Source organism: Solanum dulcamara, chromosome 12, assembly GCF_947179165.1.
Source record: "Solanum dulcamara chromosome 12, daSolDulc1.2, whole genome shotgun sequence".
NCBI classification, from domain to species: Eukaryota; Viridiplantae; Streptophyta; class Magnoliopsida; order Solanales; family Solanaceae; genus Solanum; species Solanum dulcamara.
In genome coordinates this window covers 2791040-2813165 of record NC_077248.1, presented here as the reverse complement: position 1 = coordinate 2813165, position 22126 = coordinate 2791040, and the positions used below count along the sequence as shown (strand labels likewise).

Sequence of the window (22126 nt, the reverse complement as noted above, 5' to 3'; positions counted from 1 at the left end):
TCAAGGTATGGGCTGTTGTGTGGACCCTTATCATAGCCCACTTTGTAGTAGTACTATAATCCAAAGGAAAAATTACTTAATTGAGTGTTTTTTAAAAATTAATTACTGATTTTAGCGATATTTTTTATTTATTACAATTTATAGCAATACATAGCAATATTATGATAAATCTACACTTGTATTAAAAGTGAATTATGCATACAATATAAATGTATTATAAGTGTTTTAAAATATATATTATGTTTGTGTAGTAAGAAATTGACATAATGTATTATAAATCTATTAAAGTATGTGATAAATGTATTATCTATTTATAAAATTTGTATTATATACGTTTTATAAATAGTTCTCTGCAATATGTATTAAAACTGTATTATAAATGTATTATAAGTGTTTAGTGATTTTTTTTTATTGCTATAGATGGTAAATATTTTCTTAATATTGTATATTTATGTAAGTTTCCTAATCCAAATTCCTAACATTTCTAGCTTTTACAAAATTAGACCCATATTTACCAAAGAAATGATCAAGCATGTTGTTATTTTTGGTCACTTAGGCTGAAGCAGTGGCTTGCTTGTTTATTTTTTATGTAGAATACTCATAGTCTCATACTCAACCAGAATCTAGTAACTTGTGCCCCAGCAAGCCACCCCAATTCAACTGCCAAAGTTTGGCTTTACTAAACTAATAAATAAGGCTCGCTCTAGGCACTCACCTTTCCAGCTTGGATTTGGAAGATATGATACTCAAAGTTGTAGATCTGGTCATCTTTCATATCGAGCCATTGAAGCAGCGCATTGTGCTATAATCAGACACTTTCATCGTGCTATGAGCGGACAATTCCAAAGAAATAATAAGATATGGATAAGAGTTGTCGCAGTTATCACAAAAAAACCAAATAGATTCAACTTATAATTCATGTGGTCGAGGTCCGAGGGCGTGTAAGTATATGCAACAAATTAAAGTTGTAGAGCTGATCATCTTTCATATCGAGCCATTGAAGCAACGCGTTGTGCTATAATCAAACACTTCCATCGTGCTATGAGCGGACAATTCCAAAGAAATAATAAGATATGGGTAAGAGTTCTCGCAGATATCCCTATTACCGAAAAAACATACTAGGAAACCATAATGTGCACAAGGATTGAGGATTATTTGGCTATCAATGTTGGAGTCCTAGCGAGATTCAAAATATAAAAAAGAAAACACACACACAAAAACCAAATAGATTCAACTTATAGATTATGTGGTCGAGGGCTGAGGGCGTGTAAGTGTATGCAACAAATTAAACTAAAAAATTTTAATGCGTCTGCCGGGAGTCGAACCCGGGTCTATTGCTTGGAAGGCAATTATCCTAACCGTTGGACTACAGACGCTTGTTGATATCTAGCTCAACATATTAAAACTTATACAATTGTATTTTCTGCCTTGAAAACACATATGGATAGTATGATGTCATTCAAGAATTATTTATAGGAAACTCAGAACATAATTTTGCATATTTTGTCATTTATTTAGAAAAATGATAAGTAATCAGTTAGGATGTGTTGATTAATTTGTATTCAATGAGTAATTAAGTTGATTACTTTTGCAGAAACAGAAATAAGCAGTCATTTAAATTTATCAATTGATATGTTATTGCAGATGCTCAATTAATTAATGTTACCAACAGTATTTAGTGAATAATCAGAGGATTTCTATGTGTGTAGAAAAATACTAGTAGGTAATTTCTTTCTATTTGTCCAAGTCTTGTTGTACAAATTTAGCACTTATGTTGGTGGAAGGTAACAGGTACCTAGATATCACGGTCATAAAGAAAAGGATACATTTATATATATATAATATGAGAAAATTGTGAAGTTTTCTCTGTAGGGATATAAGTTGTGAATTTGAGTCTATTGTTATAGAGTGTCGGATCCTTTAAAAGTACATAGTACCTTTTTGGAGGATCCAACGCGAGTATAACAACTCAAGAGTGATAGATATGTCATTCATTGCTATGTTATTACATCAGTGATTAACAGGCTGAACTTTCCTTTCATCTAAATCACATAGCTATGAGGAGGAAAAAAACGTAAACAATTCTAATAAGCAGAGTTCTATGAAGATGTAGTACTGCATAACCCTCTTCCTTTCATAACATGCTTCCTTAGCCCCGGAATGTGGACGTTAGAGATGTAATCTTTCCAATCTATGTTCTCTACATCGAAACCAAACTGTCGTGTTTCTTCTTTAGACATGCATTCCATCAAACTCTGAGTATTGCTGTTGTCAAATCTGGTAAAATTTGTCTTTCACTACTAAAAAAAATTCAGAATAGGATGGTAGATAGCGCGGATAGTAAAACAAAACAAACTCTTACCTTCCTCCATAAAAAGTATATGGTTCATAAATATGTGCTAAGTAATTCGCTTGTTCCACTGATTTTCTACAGAGATTCTCGAGTTTCTTTGATAACTTTCCGTTAGTATTAGTATCAGATGTATCTGTTAGTCCGCTTCTGTTAATTACATCATGCCAGAGGTGGAATGACAGGTCTTCCATTGAGCTGAAAAGCTTCATTCTTGGGACATGAATTGGTCTTCCTTTGGAGTCAATATATGGCGAAGAATTGAAGTGATCGTAAAGCAATGTAGCTAAATCCTTGAAGATTAATGGATTTACAACAGATGAAGCAACATGGTAAACATTACTCCCTGGTTTTCCTCCTGCTCCATGCTTTGCAATCGCTGCCAAGGTTGCGTTCACAACCATGTCAGCTGGAACCTACACAGAAAGATGTTAATGTTGATCATCACTGCAACAACATAACTAGATCACTGTGAAAAAACTTACCACGTCTAGTACTCCGTTGGGATCTACAAGGAAACCGGTGAGTTGCCCTTTGCCATAGTATAGAATTATTGGATCCATCATCCTGGAAGGGAAGACTAAAGTTATCGAGAGATTGATTACATCGATATGAGGTAATGTATCTCTTTTACATTTCAAGAGTATTATTACCTGTTTCCTTCCATCCAACCACTGAATGGTTCTTTATAGGTGCTCTCTATAACGCTTGGTCTAATTATTACAACTAGTATATTGCTTCTCATTTTATCAATGATCTTCTCTCCCATAGCCTTGGTGAGCACGTACGTGTCTTGCCACCCAAATTTGTTAGCTCTGATCATGTCACAACGACTCTTCTTTTAGTAAAAATGTTATATAAATTAGTTTGTTAAGAAGAATGATGAAGGAAGTATATGTAATGCAATACCTCTCCAATCCAAGTTCTTTCATTTTCTGACCTACTATGTTATCTTCTATAGCTTGTTTAGATTCCAAAATCAACTTTATCTCATCTTCAACCTGCAAACTCGAGAGAAGGAGTTTTCATGAGTCTCTTTTGTTATACTGTCCCCAGAACAGAACGGCTTTTCCATGATTCTTCCTTGTCGTTGTCCATTAGCATAAGCTGTTGGAAGTAGAATAAAACTTACAGTAAGGGCAGCTTAGTGCACTAAGCAATCAGCTCCCACTATGCTTGGGGTACACAACCTTACCCTGCATTTCTGCAAGAGGCTGTTTCCACAGTTCAAACCCGTGACCTCCTGATTAAATGACACCAACTTTACTAGTTACGCCAAAACATACACTAGATGGTTTCTAAATAGATGACCCCATCATTATCTAACATGAATATCTGCTGCTCATGATCTATATTTACTTGTCTGTGGATATTTGGAGGAAAAGCTTTAGCTTGTGGCATTGTTTTGCAAAATTCATTAGACGGCTAGGTCCACCGGTGTTTATATCAAGTGCAACATCATACCTACAAGTTTCATCAAATCTTCAATACATATACTTTTTTGGCAGGCACAAGAAAAGATAAAGAAAATGATACAACAGTTTGTGAAATTCGCAATTTACCTTTCATCAAAAGTAGTATTAGCAGAAGAATTTAAAATTATATCGACTTCTTTAGCAATCACATTAGCTAAATCTCTGTCTAATCCAAGATGAGTTTCACAAACATTTCCAACCACAGGGACCAACTTACTCAACATGAAAGTATGGTAAGATTTCCCATGGGCTTGTTTGAGGTTCTTGAATATGTAAGCATTAAGGATCTACAACGCAAAAATGTGAAAAAACTATGTCACAAGTGAGGTCCGGAGAGAGTAGAGTGTATGCAAACCTTATCAGATCAGAATGACAGGAAATAAACTAATATAAAAAGTTACAAAAGAGTCAAAAGCAGAGAAGTGCATATCTTCATCTTTCAATCTATTCATAGCAACTTCTTTATTCTCTGCCTTGACTAAGATGAATATTTTGTTCACATCAGGAGTTGTCCTTAAAAACTTCTCAATTAAAACTACGTATTGTTGACAACACAAGAAAGAGTGTTGGAGAAGTCAATTGCAAACGGAAAAAATGAACATGATCAAAAATCAAAGAAACTTAATACCTTTAGCCAAGAAACCAGTTGCACCTGTAATGAGAAATGTTTTGCCTCTAATGAATTTGATAATGCCAATACCATTACCATTTGAACTCAAATGCTTATGATCTTCGCTATTAATTATGCTTAGCATCGATGATCTCTCCGTTATAACAGAAGAAAGATTACTAGCTTTTACTGCATTTCCACCACCACTTTGTCCATAGATCACATTGTTGATCTTCTTAGGTACAGGGCACCTATCGCAATTATTAGACAATTTCACTATATTTATTGATACATAGAAGGAAGAACTTAGACTACACAAAGCCTCCATGGTTACAAAGAGAAAGTGAAAGCAAGAAAAAAAAAGTATATTAGGAAAATGTCAGGAAGATTATAGCTATGAGCTAGGTGCAAAGTTGGCTTGCAAACACTACTAGTTAGCTAATCACTAGATTTTTTTTTTTATGTTGTTGTTGAGAAAAAGAAAGTCAAAAACAAGTCAACTAACTGATTTCTATAATATATGTGAGTTTGGTTTGATATAAGAGGGAGAAAAAATATGAGGGAATTTTGAAGAAAAATAAAGTTTGGTTTATGAATATTTAAAGTTAGGAGAATGACTCCAAAAGCTCTCTTTTTGCCACCAAAAATTTCTTCACACATTTTACCAATGGCTAACATAGTGGGTAATATTTCAGGGTTGGTTTGGTAGGACGTATTAGAAAAAATAATATATGTATTTAATGTCATGGTATTATTTAATCTTTTGTTTGATAGGAATTTCAGCTTATATATAACTAATACATAGCAAATCAATATATTATCTAAATAGTTCAATACAAGTGTTATTAATACATGTCCTTAATACACCAAATTAAATACTCCCTCTATTTCATATTAACTTAATTTGTGAGGCAATACACACATATTAAAAAAAACATTCAAGGACATAATTTGAATTATACTTTCCACTATTGCCTTTTGTAAAATCATAAATATAATTTTGGAAGTAGTGTGATTTATCTCCTAGAAAATATAAAACTTCAATAAATAAAAGGAAAAATATGAAAAAAGTTTCAAACATTTATCTTGAACTTTGAACAATTCAATTATTTTGAACAATGAAAAATCCCTCAAAAATTTACTTAATATGGAATTGAGGTAGTAATAGATACGAAATTATCAACATAACTAATCTCAATATTACTAATATATTTATTCAATACTATTTTTATACACTTTATCAAATGACCCCTTATTATTGTTCTTAATTATTAAATTATCACCCGTGTATAAAGTCAAGATATAATTAAGGCGGAACCCATCGGTGGCCCCCTAAAGTTGGCACCAACTTTCACTTAGACGCCTCAACTAGGCTTTGTTCATTTTAGACACCTCAAGTAAGGCCCCGATTTGTCATTTTGACACTTTGTGCTGACTTGACACATTGCGTGTGCTGCACTCATTTTGAGCTCGTGAAGAGCGTTTTTTTTTTTTAAAATTTTTTTTTTTTTTTTTCTTGTTCTTCTTCTTCTCTATTTTCTAGCTACCATTTTTCATCCATGGTAAAATAGATTTGAGCCAAATATAAAGTGAATTCGAATGCCACAAGATTTCCTCAAGCTTAACAACCTTTTTTGTTTTGTTGCCTTCTTCGACCACAAACTAACACCATCACCTCTCGCCTAAAGACCTCTTCGTTGTTTTTTTCCACCATTTCTCACCACCAGATCTCCACTGCTCCTCCCAGAACCACCGCGCCTCGTCACCTTCGTCTCCTCTTTCCCTTTCCCTCTTTCAACCAAATCGCACCTCTCGTCATTCCTCAGCAACACCAACGAGCCACTGAACCAAATGACCACGAGCAACCCAGCACCACCGAAATCTGGCAAAAAATACAACCAGACCACCCGTTTGCTCCAACCAGACCACCAGACCAACATCCTTTCTTCTCTAGCAAGCAAAGCTCACACTTCGGCACCAACATCAACAACAACATCGGCGACAGCAACATTAACAACAAAGAGCATCGATGCTCCAACGAACTCCGATGGAGAAGACGACGGGAGGGGTGGGTGGTGCTGGAGAGACCACTAGGAGGGTGTAGGGTTAATAGAAGTTGATTTTTTATTATTTTTAAAAAAAATATTATTTGGATTAAAAAATTTCACATGTCATCAAGTTATTGGTCATTCTTTTCAACTCAAAAGTCATTATTTAAGAATTATTTTTGATATATATATATATATATATATATACCATGTGCCTTCGTTTAATTCGCCACTTTTGACATGTCATCGGCGAGTGCATTACACAAACTTTATATATTTGAGTGATTGTAAAAAAAGTGTCAAAATAACACATTGGGGCCTTACTTGAGGTATCTAAAATAAACAAAGCCTAGTTGAAATATCTAAGTGAAAATTGGTGTCAACTTTAAGGGGTTACCGATGAGTTCGAATTATAATGTTTAAGAAGAAAGAGTGTGATGATGTTGGGCAGAAAGATATTTTAAAAACTACCTAATTAAGTGGTGGAGTTAACTAGAAATTATATTGCACCTTTGACTAAGAAATAATTAAACTAGAAGTTTTGTACTCTTTTCATATATTTTTTTCAGGAGATAATTAATTAATTAATTAGTAAGAATATTGAAGCTAAGACTCAAAGCACCATTGAGGAATTTAATTAGTCAATGTTACTTAATTGAGTATTATATATAGTAGATGGAGATATAAAAGAGTTCAATTATAGTTGAATCTTACACATTGAAGCTAATGCAATCCGGTCAGGTGTCGAACTCTTTTATCTTCGCCAAGATGCTTTATCAGCGATCTTTTCTCATCCTGAAGTTGATCTCCTGTCCTCTACTGACCTTTTTTTTTTAATAACTCCGGTGCTAGAGTAAGTTTACGTTTATTTCGACTAATTTCATGAAATTAAATCCATATCATCTCCCATCACTAACATGTACTAAGTAAAATTATCCATCAAAATTAGAACAAAATAGGAAAGCCATGATTCTTTAAGAGAGATTATTATTTGTATTAGAAAAGAAATTTTTTTGGCCAAGAAAAAGAACACATTGTTAAGTAAGGTTAATATGTGCAAACATCTCACGAAGCGTTTGTAGTCCAACGGTTTGGATAATTGGCTTCCAAGCAATAGACCCGGGTTCGACTCCCGGCAGACGCATTTGTATTTTTAAGCCATTTCTTTTCCTACGAAAATATCAAACTATGTTGATCACGTGGTCGTTATCTTATTTTTTTCATTCTGTCTTTGCTTATTATCTACTAATTTTATTTTAATATTTATCCTACATTTTTCAATTTCTATTGTGTGACATCATATAACGATGGAAAATAATACAATCTATCCAAATATTATTTTTTATTAAAATAATATAGTACAATACAATATATTATGAAACGATAAGTACCAACCTTCTGAGAAAAATGTAAAGGTGTAGATTTGCTAACTTAACGACTTCTAATGATTCTTTTGCTTTACTTTAATGCTCTTTTTTTTGTGTGTGTAGGCACATTAATTACAACAAGATCAATGATTAGTCTCCTTGGAACATGATTAGCAAATTATATAAGTAATGGAGTACTACTATATATTAGTTTCATGTTTATGGATAATATTCACCTAATAATCTCTATGTTGCTCCTATCCCATAAATATAACAAATAACGATAAGATATGTATGTACCTTACGTTTTTTCGATTTTATATGTAAGAATATATTAAATATATTATTGTTGTTGTAATCTTTATGTTGTTCCTTCATGCAGCTTCTCTAGTTGTTGTGCACTGATAGTGAAAATGAAAGAGGCTTATACAATTAGATCACTTTAGTTAACTACATTTAAATCACTATAATAAGTATTAATTAGTAACATGATAACAATGTAAGTAACCTACTATATATTGGTTGTCACATGATAAAGAACATTGGTTGTCTAAAAATGTATAACTAAATTAAATCCCTGCCACATCAGTTAGTCATGAAGATAAAACTCATGTCATACATACAAGCTAAATTGAAACATGATGGAAAATGGCATTAGCAGTGGCGGAGCCAACATTTTTTACTTTTAAAAAGTTGACATATAAAAATGTAATTAACGTACGAAGAAGTCAATAAAATTCAACATTTATATATAATTTTTCTGCAAAAGAGATTCAAATGAACCTCTTGCGCCCTTAACTCTGGTGTAGTGTAGAAGTTTGCAATTGGAAGGTGTGAATGGTTCTATATATAAATATCAGAAAAGGGCCAAAAATACCTTTGAATTATAGCAAAAAGTTTAAAAATACTCTTCATCCACCTTTTGGCCTAAAAATACCCTTCTACTCATTTTTTTGGTCTAAAATTAGCCTTCCATCCACCTTTTTAGCTAACTATAACTCTTGAAGCTAACAAGCCTCTTTTTATTTTTTATTTTTTAAAAGTAATTATCATATGTCATTTTCTTATTGGATGAAATAAAAATCCCACCTCCACTAAAAAAATTTCATAATTTATTTAAGCTAAAAATAATATACCTCTTTTAACAGTTAAGAATGAAGCCAAAAACCAAGGACCAACTAGCCTACTATGATTTTGAACAAAGATAAAGACACCTTAACCACTACTAGTGAACATTTGAAAAAAAAATATAACAAGCAATGAATTAAAGAATTCTCATGCATTAATACAAATTGTACTACTTCCTCTCTGTCTCAAAATATTTATCATGTTTCGCTTTTCAAAAGTCAATTAAATTAATTTTTTTAATATTAAAATTTAAATATTCAATAACTATATAAAATATACTATAAATTTACAATTCTTTTTATATTAATATAATTTAAATATACATATTAAAATATAAACAAATCTTTTTATGTAATTCAACTATCTAAAAACGAAATATGACAAGTATTATTTTGAAAAGCAGAGGAGCACAAGTGAAGACTCAATTAAAAGATTGTACTTTTTGTTACCAAACTTAGTTGTCTTATTTATAGTTTTAGCTTCAACAATATTGTACTTTTGTCACCATCTTTATGAACCTCCAATTCGTTTTTATTAGCCATGACTATCAAGGGGGCCTCCACCTTATTATGAAGAACAAGTCAAGAGTTCAATATGTGGAGGAAGTGAATTGTAAAAGAAGATACTAAAAGAGAGAGATTGCAAGTTGTCTCAATTACAGCTAAATCTTTCTAGAACAATTTCTTTTATGGAAAAATTACTTGATTGAGTTCTTTTTAAAAATTAATTACTGATTTTAGCGATATTTTTTATTTATTACCATTTATAGCAATATATAGCAATATTATGATAAATCTACACTTGTATTAAAAGTGAATTATGCATACTATATAAATGTATTATAAGTGTTTTAAAATATATATTATGTTTGTGTAGTAAGAAACTAACATAATGTATTATAAGTCTATTAAAATATGTGATAAATGTATTATCCATCTATAAAACTTATATTATATATGTTTTATAAATAGTTCTCTGCAATATGTATTAAAAATGTATTATAAGTGTTCAGTGAAATTATTTTTTATTACTATAAATGATAAATATTTTCTTAATATTATATATTTACGTAAGTTTCCCTTCTTTTATTTGAGTTTTTTTTTTGTTATCGTTTGGGATAGCGATTGACTGTTATATATATTATGAGAACATTTAACATTTAAATCTTATTTGACTGTTATAAATAAAAATTACTTTAATAAATATTATTATTGAATTTTTGTGTTATACTCTTTAAAGTTATGAAAAATCATTTATTTTTAAGATCCTTAAAGATATATTCAAGTTCACAAGAGCTTTTGACCGTTTCAAATTCCTTATTGAAACAATCACAATATTTATTAAAGTTATATCTCGATTAAAATATATGATAATTAATAGATTCTTTTTGTTATTATAAAATAATAAATATACCATATGAGTTTTTTGTAATTGTTTTTTAGATGATTCATAATTTTTTTATACTGTCAATATATAATAATTCAAATTGAGTGTTAATAATACAATAATACATGTACTTTTTAGGAGAAGTGGGTGGGACCATTAGATATGATGATGCCAAAAACATTGCTTATGAAGAAAAGAAGCAAAGTCCCACAAAGTGCAAGGACTTTCATTTTCTGTCTCATTCTTTTTCCTATCTGTATTTAGAAAAATATATTACCCAAAAGGTTTTCATAAATAGTCAAACAAATATATTATTTATATTTTTAGTCGATATACATAAATTATACTTTGATTTCATATATGATCATACATATATCATATACGAATTATACATATATTATATATTCATCGATTATCTTTAGTTTAAGCAATTGATGAGTAGACAATTATTTAACTTAATTCTTCAACAAAGATATGTAGCTTGAAGCTTTAATAAAATGAAATGGAAACTTTTTTCAGAACTAGATTTTTTTTTTCTGCGTCAAATTATTTGCGTGTCTCTTTTACTTCTATTTTTTTTTTACAAAAAAAAAAAAAAACTTTGAGGGATTTTTAATGCTAAAGATGCCCCAATATTAACTAAATCACGACTCATAGAATCTATATTCTTATTCAGAGGTTGAGCTAGACTTATCTTTGGTTCAGAAGCCAGCTAACATATGTTTTCACTGATACCCATAATTGAGAGAATCTATTCCTTGTATATGCCTTAAGATACTACTTAATATATGTATAACTAATTTATCTAGAATCTAACAAGTAAAAATAAATTTAAAATGTGGTCTAAAATTCAAAATTTTAAAATTTTCGATCCGTCTTTAAATTAAAGATTACTTTTTGATGTTATAATTGATTATAAAAGTCAAATTTTCAGCTAGAATTATACAAATATATATGCAGAGTGGGGGATGGGAAAATGAATTATAGTCTCTTAAGTCAACATCTAATATTAAAATCAAAGAAAAGAGAGGACCACTTTAGCAGTGACATGAAGTGAAATAAATTAAATGGGGGAACATATAATTCATGTGATTGTCCTTAACTTGCAACTACCATAAGAGTGTATATATATATATATAATTTTAAGAATTTTCAGATTAGAGCTTTTAAAGTGTGAAAATTCCTAGTATTGCTTTCCCGACCCTATAAATATGCTTTACATGACACAAATTATCATGTAGTAGGTATATATAGTCCTAAATTTTTTCTTTGTTTATTTTTTTTATATTTATGGGACCATGCATCTTGGTGAATGATGGTGAAAACAACACAAGAAAGTAGACAATAGTAGTAATAAAGAAGCATCACCAACTATAAGTAGCTGGTCCTGCTATACATATTATAGATCCACACTAGAGAAATATGCAGGTTGGATAATTAATTCAACCCAAATTTAATTTGGTCCCAAGAAATTAGAATCATTTGAAATGAATAAACAGTTTAATTTAAGGGGTATTGATTAGCTATTTTCAACAAAATTGACACATACAAAACTTCAATGATTATTTGTAAAATTAACGTCCAAATTATTTGTTAGAGTAATTAATATTATTATACATGATTCTATGACGTAGCTTTCTTTTATTCTCAACTATCAATATGAAGTGAACGATAAATTCGAAATGGACCTGATTAACGTAACTAGTCAATCCTATAAACGTTAGCTCATGAGGTGAAAATGAGACAAAATTATATAAAGAGTCACATGGAAGCCTACCTTCCTTCACCTCACAACCAAAATTGGACATCTGAATCACGAATGATATATATAAGATGAGGATTCAATATCGAGTAAATAATGTGTTAGGATCAAATTAATATTTACCATCATGCTAAAAGCTATAGCTGATAGTAAGAGTGCACCTTTATTTCTTAAATAAGCCATGCACCAAGCAAGAGTCATGTTGATCGTGATTCTGATCCAAGCCACCTCAGCCCCTTCGTGAACCTTGTCATAGAAAGGATATTGGTGTTACATAACACAATGAATTGGGATGAGTCTGATTATAATATCATGATTAAAATTAATGTGAATTTTAAGTCTAATTCAACCCAAATGCTAGCTCATGAAAAATATCCAATAAATACATAAATCCACTTGTCAGTAGCCTTTTGTTCGAAACCCTAACATAATTAATTACAATAGTAGAACTAGATTTCTCAAGATATGTGATTGGCATATTGTCTGGTTACCATGAACATACAAATAAATGTAATGAAAAGTTAGTTCCAAATTAATACATCTGACCACTTCCTTCATATATCACTCCCACCCCCCAAAAATATACACAACATATAATATAGGGGCATAATATATAAATGTGCTTTTTATTTTGGCTTCAGCTAACGTTTACATTCTTCAATTTTGGGTGTGCGCAAGTAGACAGGTCGTTTGGTTGAGAATAAATTATTCTGAGATTAATTATTCTGGGAATAACTATTTTGGGATAACTTATCCTATCACTATGGTATAAATGGTGGGATAAGTTATCCCAAACTTGGCAACCAAACAAGATAACAAAATTTTATCCGTGGACTATTATTTTATCCCATGACTATTTATTTTTATCCCTCACATCAAACTCAAACTCCCCTTAAACTTATGTAAAGTTGAAGTAGACACGACATAATACACGTTGGACACAAATTTTCATGTAAGACGCATGCATGTGTCTACTTAATCAATTTTATATAAGATTAAAATGTCTATTTATGCACATCCAAAATTGTAGAACAAACCAAGTATGCTTTATATATTACAATATATACTTCTCTCCTTGTGCTTTACCGTTATAAATTCTCTCTTGTAGACACTTTTTTCTTTATCCTTTTCTCTGCTATACTATATCTTTTTACTCAAAAAGTTTCATGGATAGAACTAGAGATAGAGAAACTCAAGATTTCATGAACGTTGAGTCTTTTTCCCAACTACCCTTCATGAGGCCAACAAAAGAAAAGGCTGCAATTAGGCTTTTTGGCAAAGAATTATCAGGTACTACTGGTCATGAAGATCAATCAAACGACAATCATGATAGTATTGGAGAAAATGGAGAAATAATTAGCAATAACAGAAAATTTGAATGTCAGTATTGCTGCAGGAACTTCCCAACATCACAAGCCCTAGGTGGACATCAAAACGCTCACAAAAGAGAGCGTCAACATGCCAAGAGAGCTCAATATGCAAAATATGATCAGTACAACGCTTATTTTAATTCAGCGTTGTACACCACTAGTAGTACTACTAGTGGTCATCATCATGTGAATAATAACGGCTATAGCCATTATTATTCGCAACAAATTATTCGCGATATAAATGAAAATCATCGTTCATTGGCAACGTTATGGAGAGTACCTCCTGCAGCTCATGTTCATCATAGTAGTAACTCTTATTCAGCTCCTAGTGTTTCTAATTTTGTTAGGCCAGTGTATAATGTTAATGCAGATTTGAAGAAGAACACAAATAATAGCTCGATTTCTGTAACCAGATTTGGGTATGAATTGAAGGAAGGAGTTCATCAAGATCATGTGAGTTTAGATCTACACTTGTAAACAAAATTAATCCAAGCTGAGAGTCTCTGTTTCAATTTGTTCATCTCGCACGCCTTTTCTTTTTACTTTGTGTTTCCTACTTTGTTTTGCAACTCTTAATTTCAACATCGCACATTTTGATACATTATATTATACATAGCTTAGTTTAAGACTATAATAAGATTTTAAAGTCTTATTATTTTGTTAAACTTCATGTCAAGTAAACTAAAACAAATAGAGACGAAATTAAAGGAGTAATAATTGTTTTTATAATAGTACGATCGAGGTGTCCATGGATGTGTTTGTATAATTATCTTCAATCAGCACAAATTAATAACGAGTAATTCCACCATTAAAATTTTGAAATAATTCATTTTGAGATTAATTAGGTTATATACACAAGTCAATTATATTTTTGTTTCTTATATATAGACATGTTAGTACCTGCTAGCGGCCAACATGAATTCTGGTAGGATGATAATTGGGATTCATCCGCCTTTAATCGGAGATTTTTAGGTTTAGACCCATGCGTGAAAATGCGAGTACCAAACATACCACTGAAAACAAAAAGATGGTATTTGCTAGCGTAAAAAATTGTGTGTACAGAAATTCACATAAATTTTAAGCCGTAAGATTTACTCCCTTTTTCCATGTCCCGATAATACATTTTATTTTTTTTGGATTTGTATTAAAATAAATATCATATTTCTATATTTAGAAATAGTTTAATTTTGAAAATTCTCAATCTTATTTTGATGAGATAATTTATAGTCACACAAACATTAAAGGTTACAACATATCATAATCTCCAAATTTTTTTTTTCTTTCAAATTTGATAAATATTGGTTGATCGTATATTTCAATATAGTTCTTTAATACGATATGAACTATCAGAGTATTTAATCTTGTTGCTTTCCATACTTTCACACCTCAACATCAGTAGGTTTCTTTGTTAAAGTATCACATGAATTGAAACAGAAAATAAATAAATATATATATATATATATATATATAGAGAGAGAGATATACTCTATATAAATTGAAGGGGAATGTTGTCCCTTTCCCATAGAGAGCTACATATAATCTTGTGTCCTACAAATCATGTAGGCAGTAGTCTAAGAAATTGTTTGCTTCTCTATTTTAGGAGAGAAATGGAACACTACTTTAGGCCTGCATTTGATAAGATGTATGAAAAGGGCATCAACAAGGAAGAAGCATATATTATTGGTTTGAGATTTAGGACAAGCTAGCATTGATGAAAATTAAACATTTATTTATTTGGTTTTCAACATGGTGTTCACTGTTCAGTATTAGTATTGAGATCCGACTAAATTTGAATTCACCATTTCTGTAGATGATGTTTCCAATAAGATATTTTTTATTTCCAAGAGCTCGAATTCGAAACCTTTGATAAAAAAATTTCGTAAGAAATAAAGAAATCTCAACCATCGCACCTACTACCCAAGTTGATTGTACCTGCATATTGCTTTCAATACAATCAATGCATGTACATCAAATAATTAATGACACCTCCCTCATGCTTTGGACCATAGCTCTTTTAGAGTTCCATTACATTTTTGCCAATTCCAAATTTCCAATCTTCCTCTTTCAATCTAATTACCATAACCACCACAACTATCCAATGGGTCCACTAGTAAATGCAACATGTAATTGGGACATTGAAAATTGAAATACATATAAGGACATAGATCTATGTAGAGAAGATGATAAAAAGGGAACAAATGAACAAATAATTTGAAATTTGGATTTTGGACCACTGCCCACCAGAGAAGGAAATTTTTGTATATAAAGTGAGTTGTTTTAAAAAAAAATTAAAATGTGGGTGCAGGTGGTTTGTATTGGTAATTTAATTTATACCCCTCATAATAAATTTAAAAAAAATTCAGAATAGATTTATATTTTCATATCTCAATATCCCATAATTTATGTCAGAACATACCTTCAGTTGCTAAAGAACTTTTTCCCTACTAGTTATAGATTCATTTACCAAATGACAAAAATTAATGACCAACTCATTTGAGGGGAAAACATGCAATTTTATGAAAATTTTCCTCATTGTCTCTTTTCAGAATAGTTGTTCAATAAATGATTATTTTTTATATCTCTTTTATAACTTATGAAACTTTTAGAGATACGTTTTGAACAAAGAAATTTTTTTATGACAACAATTGATCAACGTCTAAAATCTTGTAAGTTATTACAAACTGTAGATGACAATCTAGACCCGAGTCTGACGTTGTTTAAAAGAATAATTTTAAATGATTATATTTGCACAACTTTTAAGAATAGGAACAAAATTTAAATGATAGCTTAAAATGGGGCATCTGCGTAAATCAGCCTGAAAGCTCAGAGGGCAACCCATTCACAGAGACCTAATCAGATGAAGCCCAATTATGGTGAAATAGTAATTGGGCTAAATGAGTAAAAGCCATATATAATCCGGCCCAACCCATCGAAAGCCCTAAATCCTCTTATATACAATCATCTCTTTCGTTTTGCTTATTAGGGTTTCAGTCGCTTCCTGCACGCACGCCACACACACCGATTCACCGGAGAAAGGCGGAGGAAAATGCCGGCCGGCCATGGATTGAGGTCTCGTACGAGAGATTCATTCTCTCGTGCATTCAGAAAGAAGGGTACAATCCACCTATCAACGTACCTGAGGATCTTCAAAATCGGTGATTATGTTGATATCAAAGTGAACGGTGCAATTCACAAGGGAATGCCACACAAGTTCTATCACGGCCGTACTGGACGTGTCTGGAACGTTACCAAACGCGCCGTCGGTGTTGAAGTTAACAAGCAGGTCCTTTCTATCTCTCTCTCTCTCTCAAATTTTATGTGAAACTGAATGAATCAATTCATTTGCTCTTCAATTATTGATTTGTAGCTTAAAGTAGGCAATCGTTTGTATCCATTTGTTTCCTGCATATGGTTTGATAGGAGTTAATTATACAATAGGCGAATTTATATGAATGAATTGGACTTCAGCTATTAAGAGATTTCAGGGCCTTGAAGTGAAGAGCATTTCTTGTTCCAAGTAAAATCCATGATTGGAGCTGTGTAGTAGTGCACACTAACCGAAAGCCTCGAGCTTTGTTTGTGGAATGATTCACGGATAACAAATGCTGAATTGCATTTTTTAATGGTGGAATTATAAGGTTTTCTGATTCTTCATATCGAAGAAATCACATTTTATAATATAAATAGCCATAGAGTTAATAGATTTTTTGAAATGGTTTTTTGAACTCATAGAGTAAAAAGTTTTCAATGTAAATATCAAATTGTTTACATATGCAGGTAGCATTACACCTCGTAACATGAAAGCTTCCTAGTTTCCTAGTTTCTACTTAACTGGAGCTTTTCCGTATATACAACAACAACATAAGCTTTGTAGTCCCACAAAGTGGGGTCTTGGGAGGTTAGAGCCTACTAAATGGGTCCACTGCTCAAGATGAAAATAGTCTAGAAAAAGAAGTAAAAAATATAAAGGAAACAACAGACATGCTTTTCAGTATATAACCGAATAATTAAAAGACATGCTAATGTTTCTTGGTTGAATCATCTCTTTTCTCTCCACTTTTGTGGGATTTTACAGGGTATGTTGTTGCATCATATCTTTTCTTTTAGCTTTTTGGTCAGATATTCAAGTGCATGTTTCTTTTGTTTCCTGTTATGTAGCTTCGAGTATATCCTTTTGTGAAAGTCTGCTGATTTGTGAGTTGGTCGTTGGATATTTGCTTTTCTTATAGACCTTGTTATTTGGTTCTCTTACACTAATGCTTGGGATTCCTGTTTAACTGTTCTCTTACTTGTTCTGGATCTCAGGTTCGTGATCGTATCCTAAGGAAGAGGATCCACGTTAGGATTGAACATGTTCAGGCTTCCCGATGCACTGAAGAAGTTAAAGAAAGGATCAAGAAGAACGACCAGCTAAAGGCTGAGGCCAAGGCCAGAGGAGAGGTTGTCAGCACAAAAAGACAACCCGCAGGACCCAAACCAGGATTCATGGTTGAAGGCACTACATTGGAGACGGTTACCCCCATACCATATGATGTGGTCAATGATTTGAAGGGAGGCTATTGATTTTTTACTTTGTTTATGAGCTGGTGATCGTTTACGTTCTTTTATGAAATTGAAAGACAAGATTAGTTTAATCTGGTGTCACCTCAGACTCTTGGTTATATTTATAAATTTTGTTTACAATATGAATTGAGCATTTCATTTAACTTGTTGCTCTTAATGGAAGTGCAGAAGTATCTATTACTACTTGATTCTGTGCACTAATTCATTGAGTTTCGGGTTGAGCTATTGAACTAATCTGAATTACATGAATGTCATGTTATGTTTCCTATTATTTCATAACTTAAAGAACGTAACTTCATTGATTGACTTACAATGGTGTTTCATTTGAATCATAAATATAGTGCTCTCACAAAGTTCCAATAGGTAAAATCATTGGTATTCATAGCAACATATCACAAATAACCTCGTATTGGCAATTTTAGCTATGCCCAAAATTCTCATATTTTTATCAAGTTTTCGATCTGTTGAAGCAGACTGGATTCAGAGTGCATAACCTTATGTGCTTCTGCTACTATTACGACCATACAAGAATACATCTTTATTACAATTTGAGTGGCCTGGTTGATACTCCAAAGTATTAAGTTTTGTAATGCCTATGTATTAGACTCAGGTCCTGCTGGTTTTGCAGTGAGAAGTGGTTGCAGTGCCTTGACCACTATCGTCATATTTGGCCGAAAATCTGCCTCATATTGAACACAAAGTGCTGCAACAGCTGCCATCTGAGAGGAAAATATACACAAAAGCCATAACAATTAGAGGAAGATAACATGATGTAAAAGCTTAGCTAATATTAAATGGTTATCCAAGACCTCTTTTGACTAATGTTTCTACAAAGGGTTCAACCATCAGGTTAAGACGACTTATATTAACAAGTAACTACCTAGATTAAGCTTAACCCTGTCATAATCAGGTTAAAATGTACTCATAGTGTAAAAAGAATTACATTGTCAGTATAGATAAGTTAAATTCGTTTACAAAATACTACTTGCAAAGATCAGTAAGAAAACCTTAGCAATTGCTTTTGCAGGATAGTCATTATTTAGCTTTGGATCGACACATTGCTTCACTTTGTCTTCACTCAATCTTGGAGTTGCCTGCAGAAAATTTGAGTATGAATCAGCTGACTGGTGGTATAAATAGGTTCAATAACAAAGAGTTAAAGGTAAGAACCTACCCAAGTGACAAGACTCTGTTGTCCTTTGGGCATTGTATGATCTACTGGCTTTCTTCCCGTCAGGAGTTCCAAAAGAACGACTCCAAAACTATAGACATCACTTTTCTGTGTTATCTGTCCTGTCATTGCATACCTGCACCATAGTATGGTCTTTATGTTAGTTATCTACTTCTTGTAGCAAGCGTTTTATATCGTTATCATGGTTCTTGTCGATACTAAATTTCTTTTTTCTGTTAACGTTTAGTATATCTATCGGAAACAGTCTCTCTACCTCTGAGATAGGAGTAAGGTCTACGTATACTCTACCTCGATCCTCAGACCCCACTTTGTGGGACAACAGTGGAGATGTTGTTGTTGCTGTTGTTGTTAATGTTTAGTATAACGATGAGTTATTTTATGAAGCTTGGTAAACGGGAAGCCTACTACGAGGAGATAAGCAGGGGTTGCAGTTGCAAGTAAACACAAACTCAGAATGCAGGGCTTACTCTGGAGCGTGGTAACCAAATGTCCCCAAAACTCTAGTGGAATGCAGACGAGCTGCTGTGTCTGAAGTCTGGTTTGTCAAGTTGAAATCAGCAATCTTTGCTGTAAAATCATCAAAGAGAAGTACATTGCTGGACCTGACATCGCGATGAACAATAGGTGGCTGAATTTTTTCATGCAAGTATTCGAGGCCTTTTGCTGCACCATAAGCAACTTTAACTCTCTGATTCCAGGTAAGAACTGGACCAGGCTCCGCACCTTGGACACCTTTCCTACCTAGAATAAAAACATCCAACAATCAACTAAAATGCTACAACAAATCTCATATCCATTTGATATCTTTTTGTACTAATGCTTGAGACGTTTTTGAAGCGCTCTTAGTGAAACTCAAAAGCAATTTTTAAGGAACAATTTGACATACCATGTAATACATCATGCAGAGATCCCATAGCTGCAAACTCATAAATCAAGATTCTATTGTTTGCTTCTAGACAATACCCCATAAGAGTCACAAAATGCTCATGCTTAAGTCTTGAAACCATCGATAACTGCATAGGCCAAAAAAAAATAATCAAATCTCATATAGATTGAACATCCTTCCTCGGAAAATTATACTGTGTATATAGGTCAAAAGTTACTTTTTGTACATATATATCAAATTTTTGAACACCCTTTATTGAAATTTCTGCCTTCGTCACTTCACCTGTGCTGTAAAGTCGGAATCTGGTTCTGGTGAAGAACTAGTATCCAACTTTTTGATTGCTGCTTGCTGTCCATTGCTTAATTTAGCAAAAAATACGCGTCCATATGATCCTTCTCCGATCAAAGCCTTCTGACCAAAGTTGCCGGTCAATTTATTTAGCTCGTCCAAGGGCAAAACCGGTATCTCGATTGGTAAAACTTTCTGAGGAGTTCCATTTCTTGTACCACCCCTTGGCTCTGCTCTATCACTAACTACAATACCCAAAATGTCTAGTTTTAATATACAAAATTGAGTACCTAGTTTTGTATTTTTCATGTGTTATCCAAATGTTACTTTCTTAGTAGAGCAAAATAGAGAGACTTTGAAAATAAGGCCTTAGTTCCAACCTACTTGTTCATGTAGATAAGGAACAAACTTGCGTAAAAATGAGAGAAGGTCCAAGAAAAATATTCAAAGATGTATAATATATGTATAAGTAGTGCATATTGGCTTAGTTGTAAATATTTTTGGCTGAGCGACCAAATGTGTAATGCCCCTTAAAACAATGTGATACTCTGTGTTTCCCAAAAGTAATGCTCTAGATTTGATCCCAAAGATTATAAAGCTATAACTAAAGATGATTCTTTCAAGTATATGAAATGAAGGTAGGAGCGCATAATACTTACCTGTACCTGGTGCTTACAAATTAAAATGAGAATACATATAACTTAATCATGGTTAAATGACTAAGATGCATATAAAAGTGTATATGCAAGACACATGTCTTAATCTGTATTTATTGATTAAGAGTAAATATCGAGTACAGGTAAAAAAAAAAAAAAAAAAACTATGAGTAGGATCGTACCGCCAGCGTAGGGATTGCCGGCTTTCTGAGGGGCTGTATTTTGGTTAGACGGCGGACCACCGCTGTAAACGTCCTCTTCTCCACCTCCACAGCACGACATTATACGTTAGCAATAGATTTCCCTAGGAATACTGAAAACATGTTAATTAAAATACAATTCCAAAAAAAAAATTGTGATTATTCATAACATGATTGCATGATCAATGAAATACAAGATTATATATTGTTAAATTGGAGAAATGTTACATGCCAAAAGAGGATGTACGCTAATATATCATGGAAAATGAATACAATTAACCAACGTGTTAACTTATGATTACGATAAATTAGATCGGATTTTGCTCTCTTTTTTTTTTTTTTCTCGAGGCAGTACCTCGATGAAGGATTGAAAATCAAAGAAAAAGGAGATGAAGAATTGCTTGCATTTTTCTCTTTCTTATTTTTTTTTCCGTTAATTTTCTCTTCTTTTCTTTTTCTCAATGGAAAAAGAATGGATTTTTTTTTCTGTTTTAAACGGGAAAGTCGCATGGACTCTTTAAACCATTAAAAACAACACATTTCTACGTACTACTAATAATTAGTATACGTGACTCCCTTCTCTTTGCACGTCCCTATATATATTTTCAATTATCATGCACTTTCCCTTTTCCCTTTAATTTTTTAATATTCAACTATACAAAAACGTAGAATAACAAATTCAGTATAATTTTATAGGTGGGGTTTGGGGCGGATAATGTGAGCGCGAACCATACTCCTGCCTTCAACTATAACAAATATATGAACCATCAAATTAAATCTATCTACAACGGCATCATTTGTCTAGATTTTTTTTGGTTGCTATTGCAAAAATGTTATTATAGAAA

At 32.2% G+C, this 22126-nt stretch overlaps 4 protein-coding genes and 2 non-coding genes across 12 annotated transcripts; 3 read left to right on the top strand and 3 right to left on the bottom strand.

Moving 5' to 3' along the window:
* Window positions 1-1304: 1304 nt before the first annotated feature.
* On the bottom strand, window positions 1305-1376 carry TRNAG-UCC (transfer RNA glycine (anticodon UCC)). The gene has a single exon. It is a non-coding gene; the product is annotated as a tRNA-Gly (tRNA).
* A 435-nt stretch (window positions 1377-1811) lies between these two features.
* On the bottom strand, window positions 1812-4985 carry LOC129876772 (fatty acyl-CoA reductase 2, chloroplastic-like). Of its 6 annotated transcripts, none has more exons than XM_055952270.1 (7): window positions 4454-4985; window positions 4043-4112; window positions 3260-3351; window positions 3004-3165; window positions 2836-2917; window positions 2363-2766; window positions 1812-2277 (listed from the first exon to the last, which is right to left on the bottom strand). In XM_055952270.1, the coding sequence occupies exons 3-7, from the start codon at window positions 3280-3282 to the stop codon at window positions 2100-2102; spliced, it is 849 nt and encodes a 282-aa protein (XP_055808245.1). In that variant the 5' UTR covers window positions 3283-3351; window positions 4043-4112; window positions 4454-4985; the 3' UTR covers window positions 1812-2099. The 6 variants fall into 6 exon arrangements, with proteins under 6 accessions (XP_055808245.1, XP_055808242.1, XP_055808240.1 ...); XM_055952267.1 differs by lacking the exons at window positions 4043-4112; window positions 4454-4985 and adding exons at window positions 3710-3814; window positions 3913-4036; XM_055952265.1 differs by lacking the exon at window positions 4043-4112.
* Window positions 4986-7555: 2570 nt separating this feature from the next.
* Window positions 7556-7627, top strand: TRNAG-UCC (transfer RNA glycine (anticodon UCC)). Its single transcript has one exon. It is a non-coding gene; the product is annotated as a tRNA-Gly (tRNA).
* A 5592-nt stretch (window positions 7628-13219) lies between these two features.
* On the top strand, window positions 13220-14008 carry LOC129876650 (zinc finger protein 8-like). The gene has a single exon (XM_055952139.1). The coding sequence runs from the start codon at window positions 13293-13295 to the stop codon at window positions 13971-13973; it is 681 nt and encodes a 226-aa protein (XP_055808114.1). The 5' UTR covers window positions 13220-13292; the 3' UTR covers window positions 13974-14008.
* Window positions 14009-16462: 2454 nt separating this feature from the next.
* On the top strand, window positions 16463-18185 carry LOC129876986 (60S ribosomal protein L21-1-like). Its single transcript, XM_055952463.1, has 2 exons — window positions 16463-16779; window positions 17802-18185. Exons 1-2 carry the CDS (start codon window positions 16543-16545, stop codon window positions 18057-18059), a joined length of 495 nt encoding a protein of 164 aa, XP_055808438.1. The 5' UTR covers window positions 16463-16542; the 3' UTR covers window positions 18060-18185.
* A 126-nt stretch (window positions 18186-18311) lies between these two features.
* On the bottom strand, window positions 18312-21680 carry LOC129876983 (probable protein kinase At2g41970). Of its 2 annotated transcripts, none has more exons than XM_055952457.1 (8): window positions 21637-21680; window positions 21264-21394; window positions 20420-20670; window positions 20138-20264; window positions 19719-19992; window positions 19234-19366; window positions 19067-19153; window positions 18312-18778 (listed from the first exon to the last, which is right to left on the bottom strand). In XM_055952457.1, the coding sequence occupies exons 2-8, from the start codon at window positions 21361-21363 to the stop codon at window positions 18653-18655; spliced, it is 1098 nt and encodes a 365-aa protein (XP_055808432.1). In that variant the 5' UTR covers window positions 21364-21394; window positions 21637-21680; the 3' UTR covers window positions 18312-18652. The 2 variants fall into 2 exon arrangements, with proteins under 2 accessions (XP_055808432.1, XP_055808433.1); XM_055952458.1 differs by having other exon boundaries at window positions 21264-21385; window positions 21637-21676.
* Window positions 21681-22126: the final 446 nt, after the last annotated feature.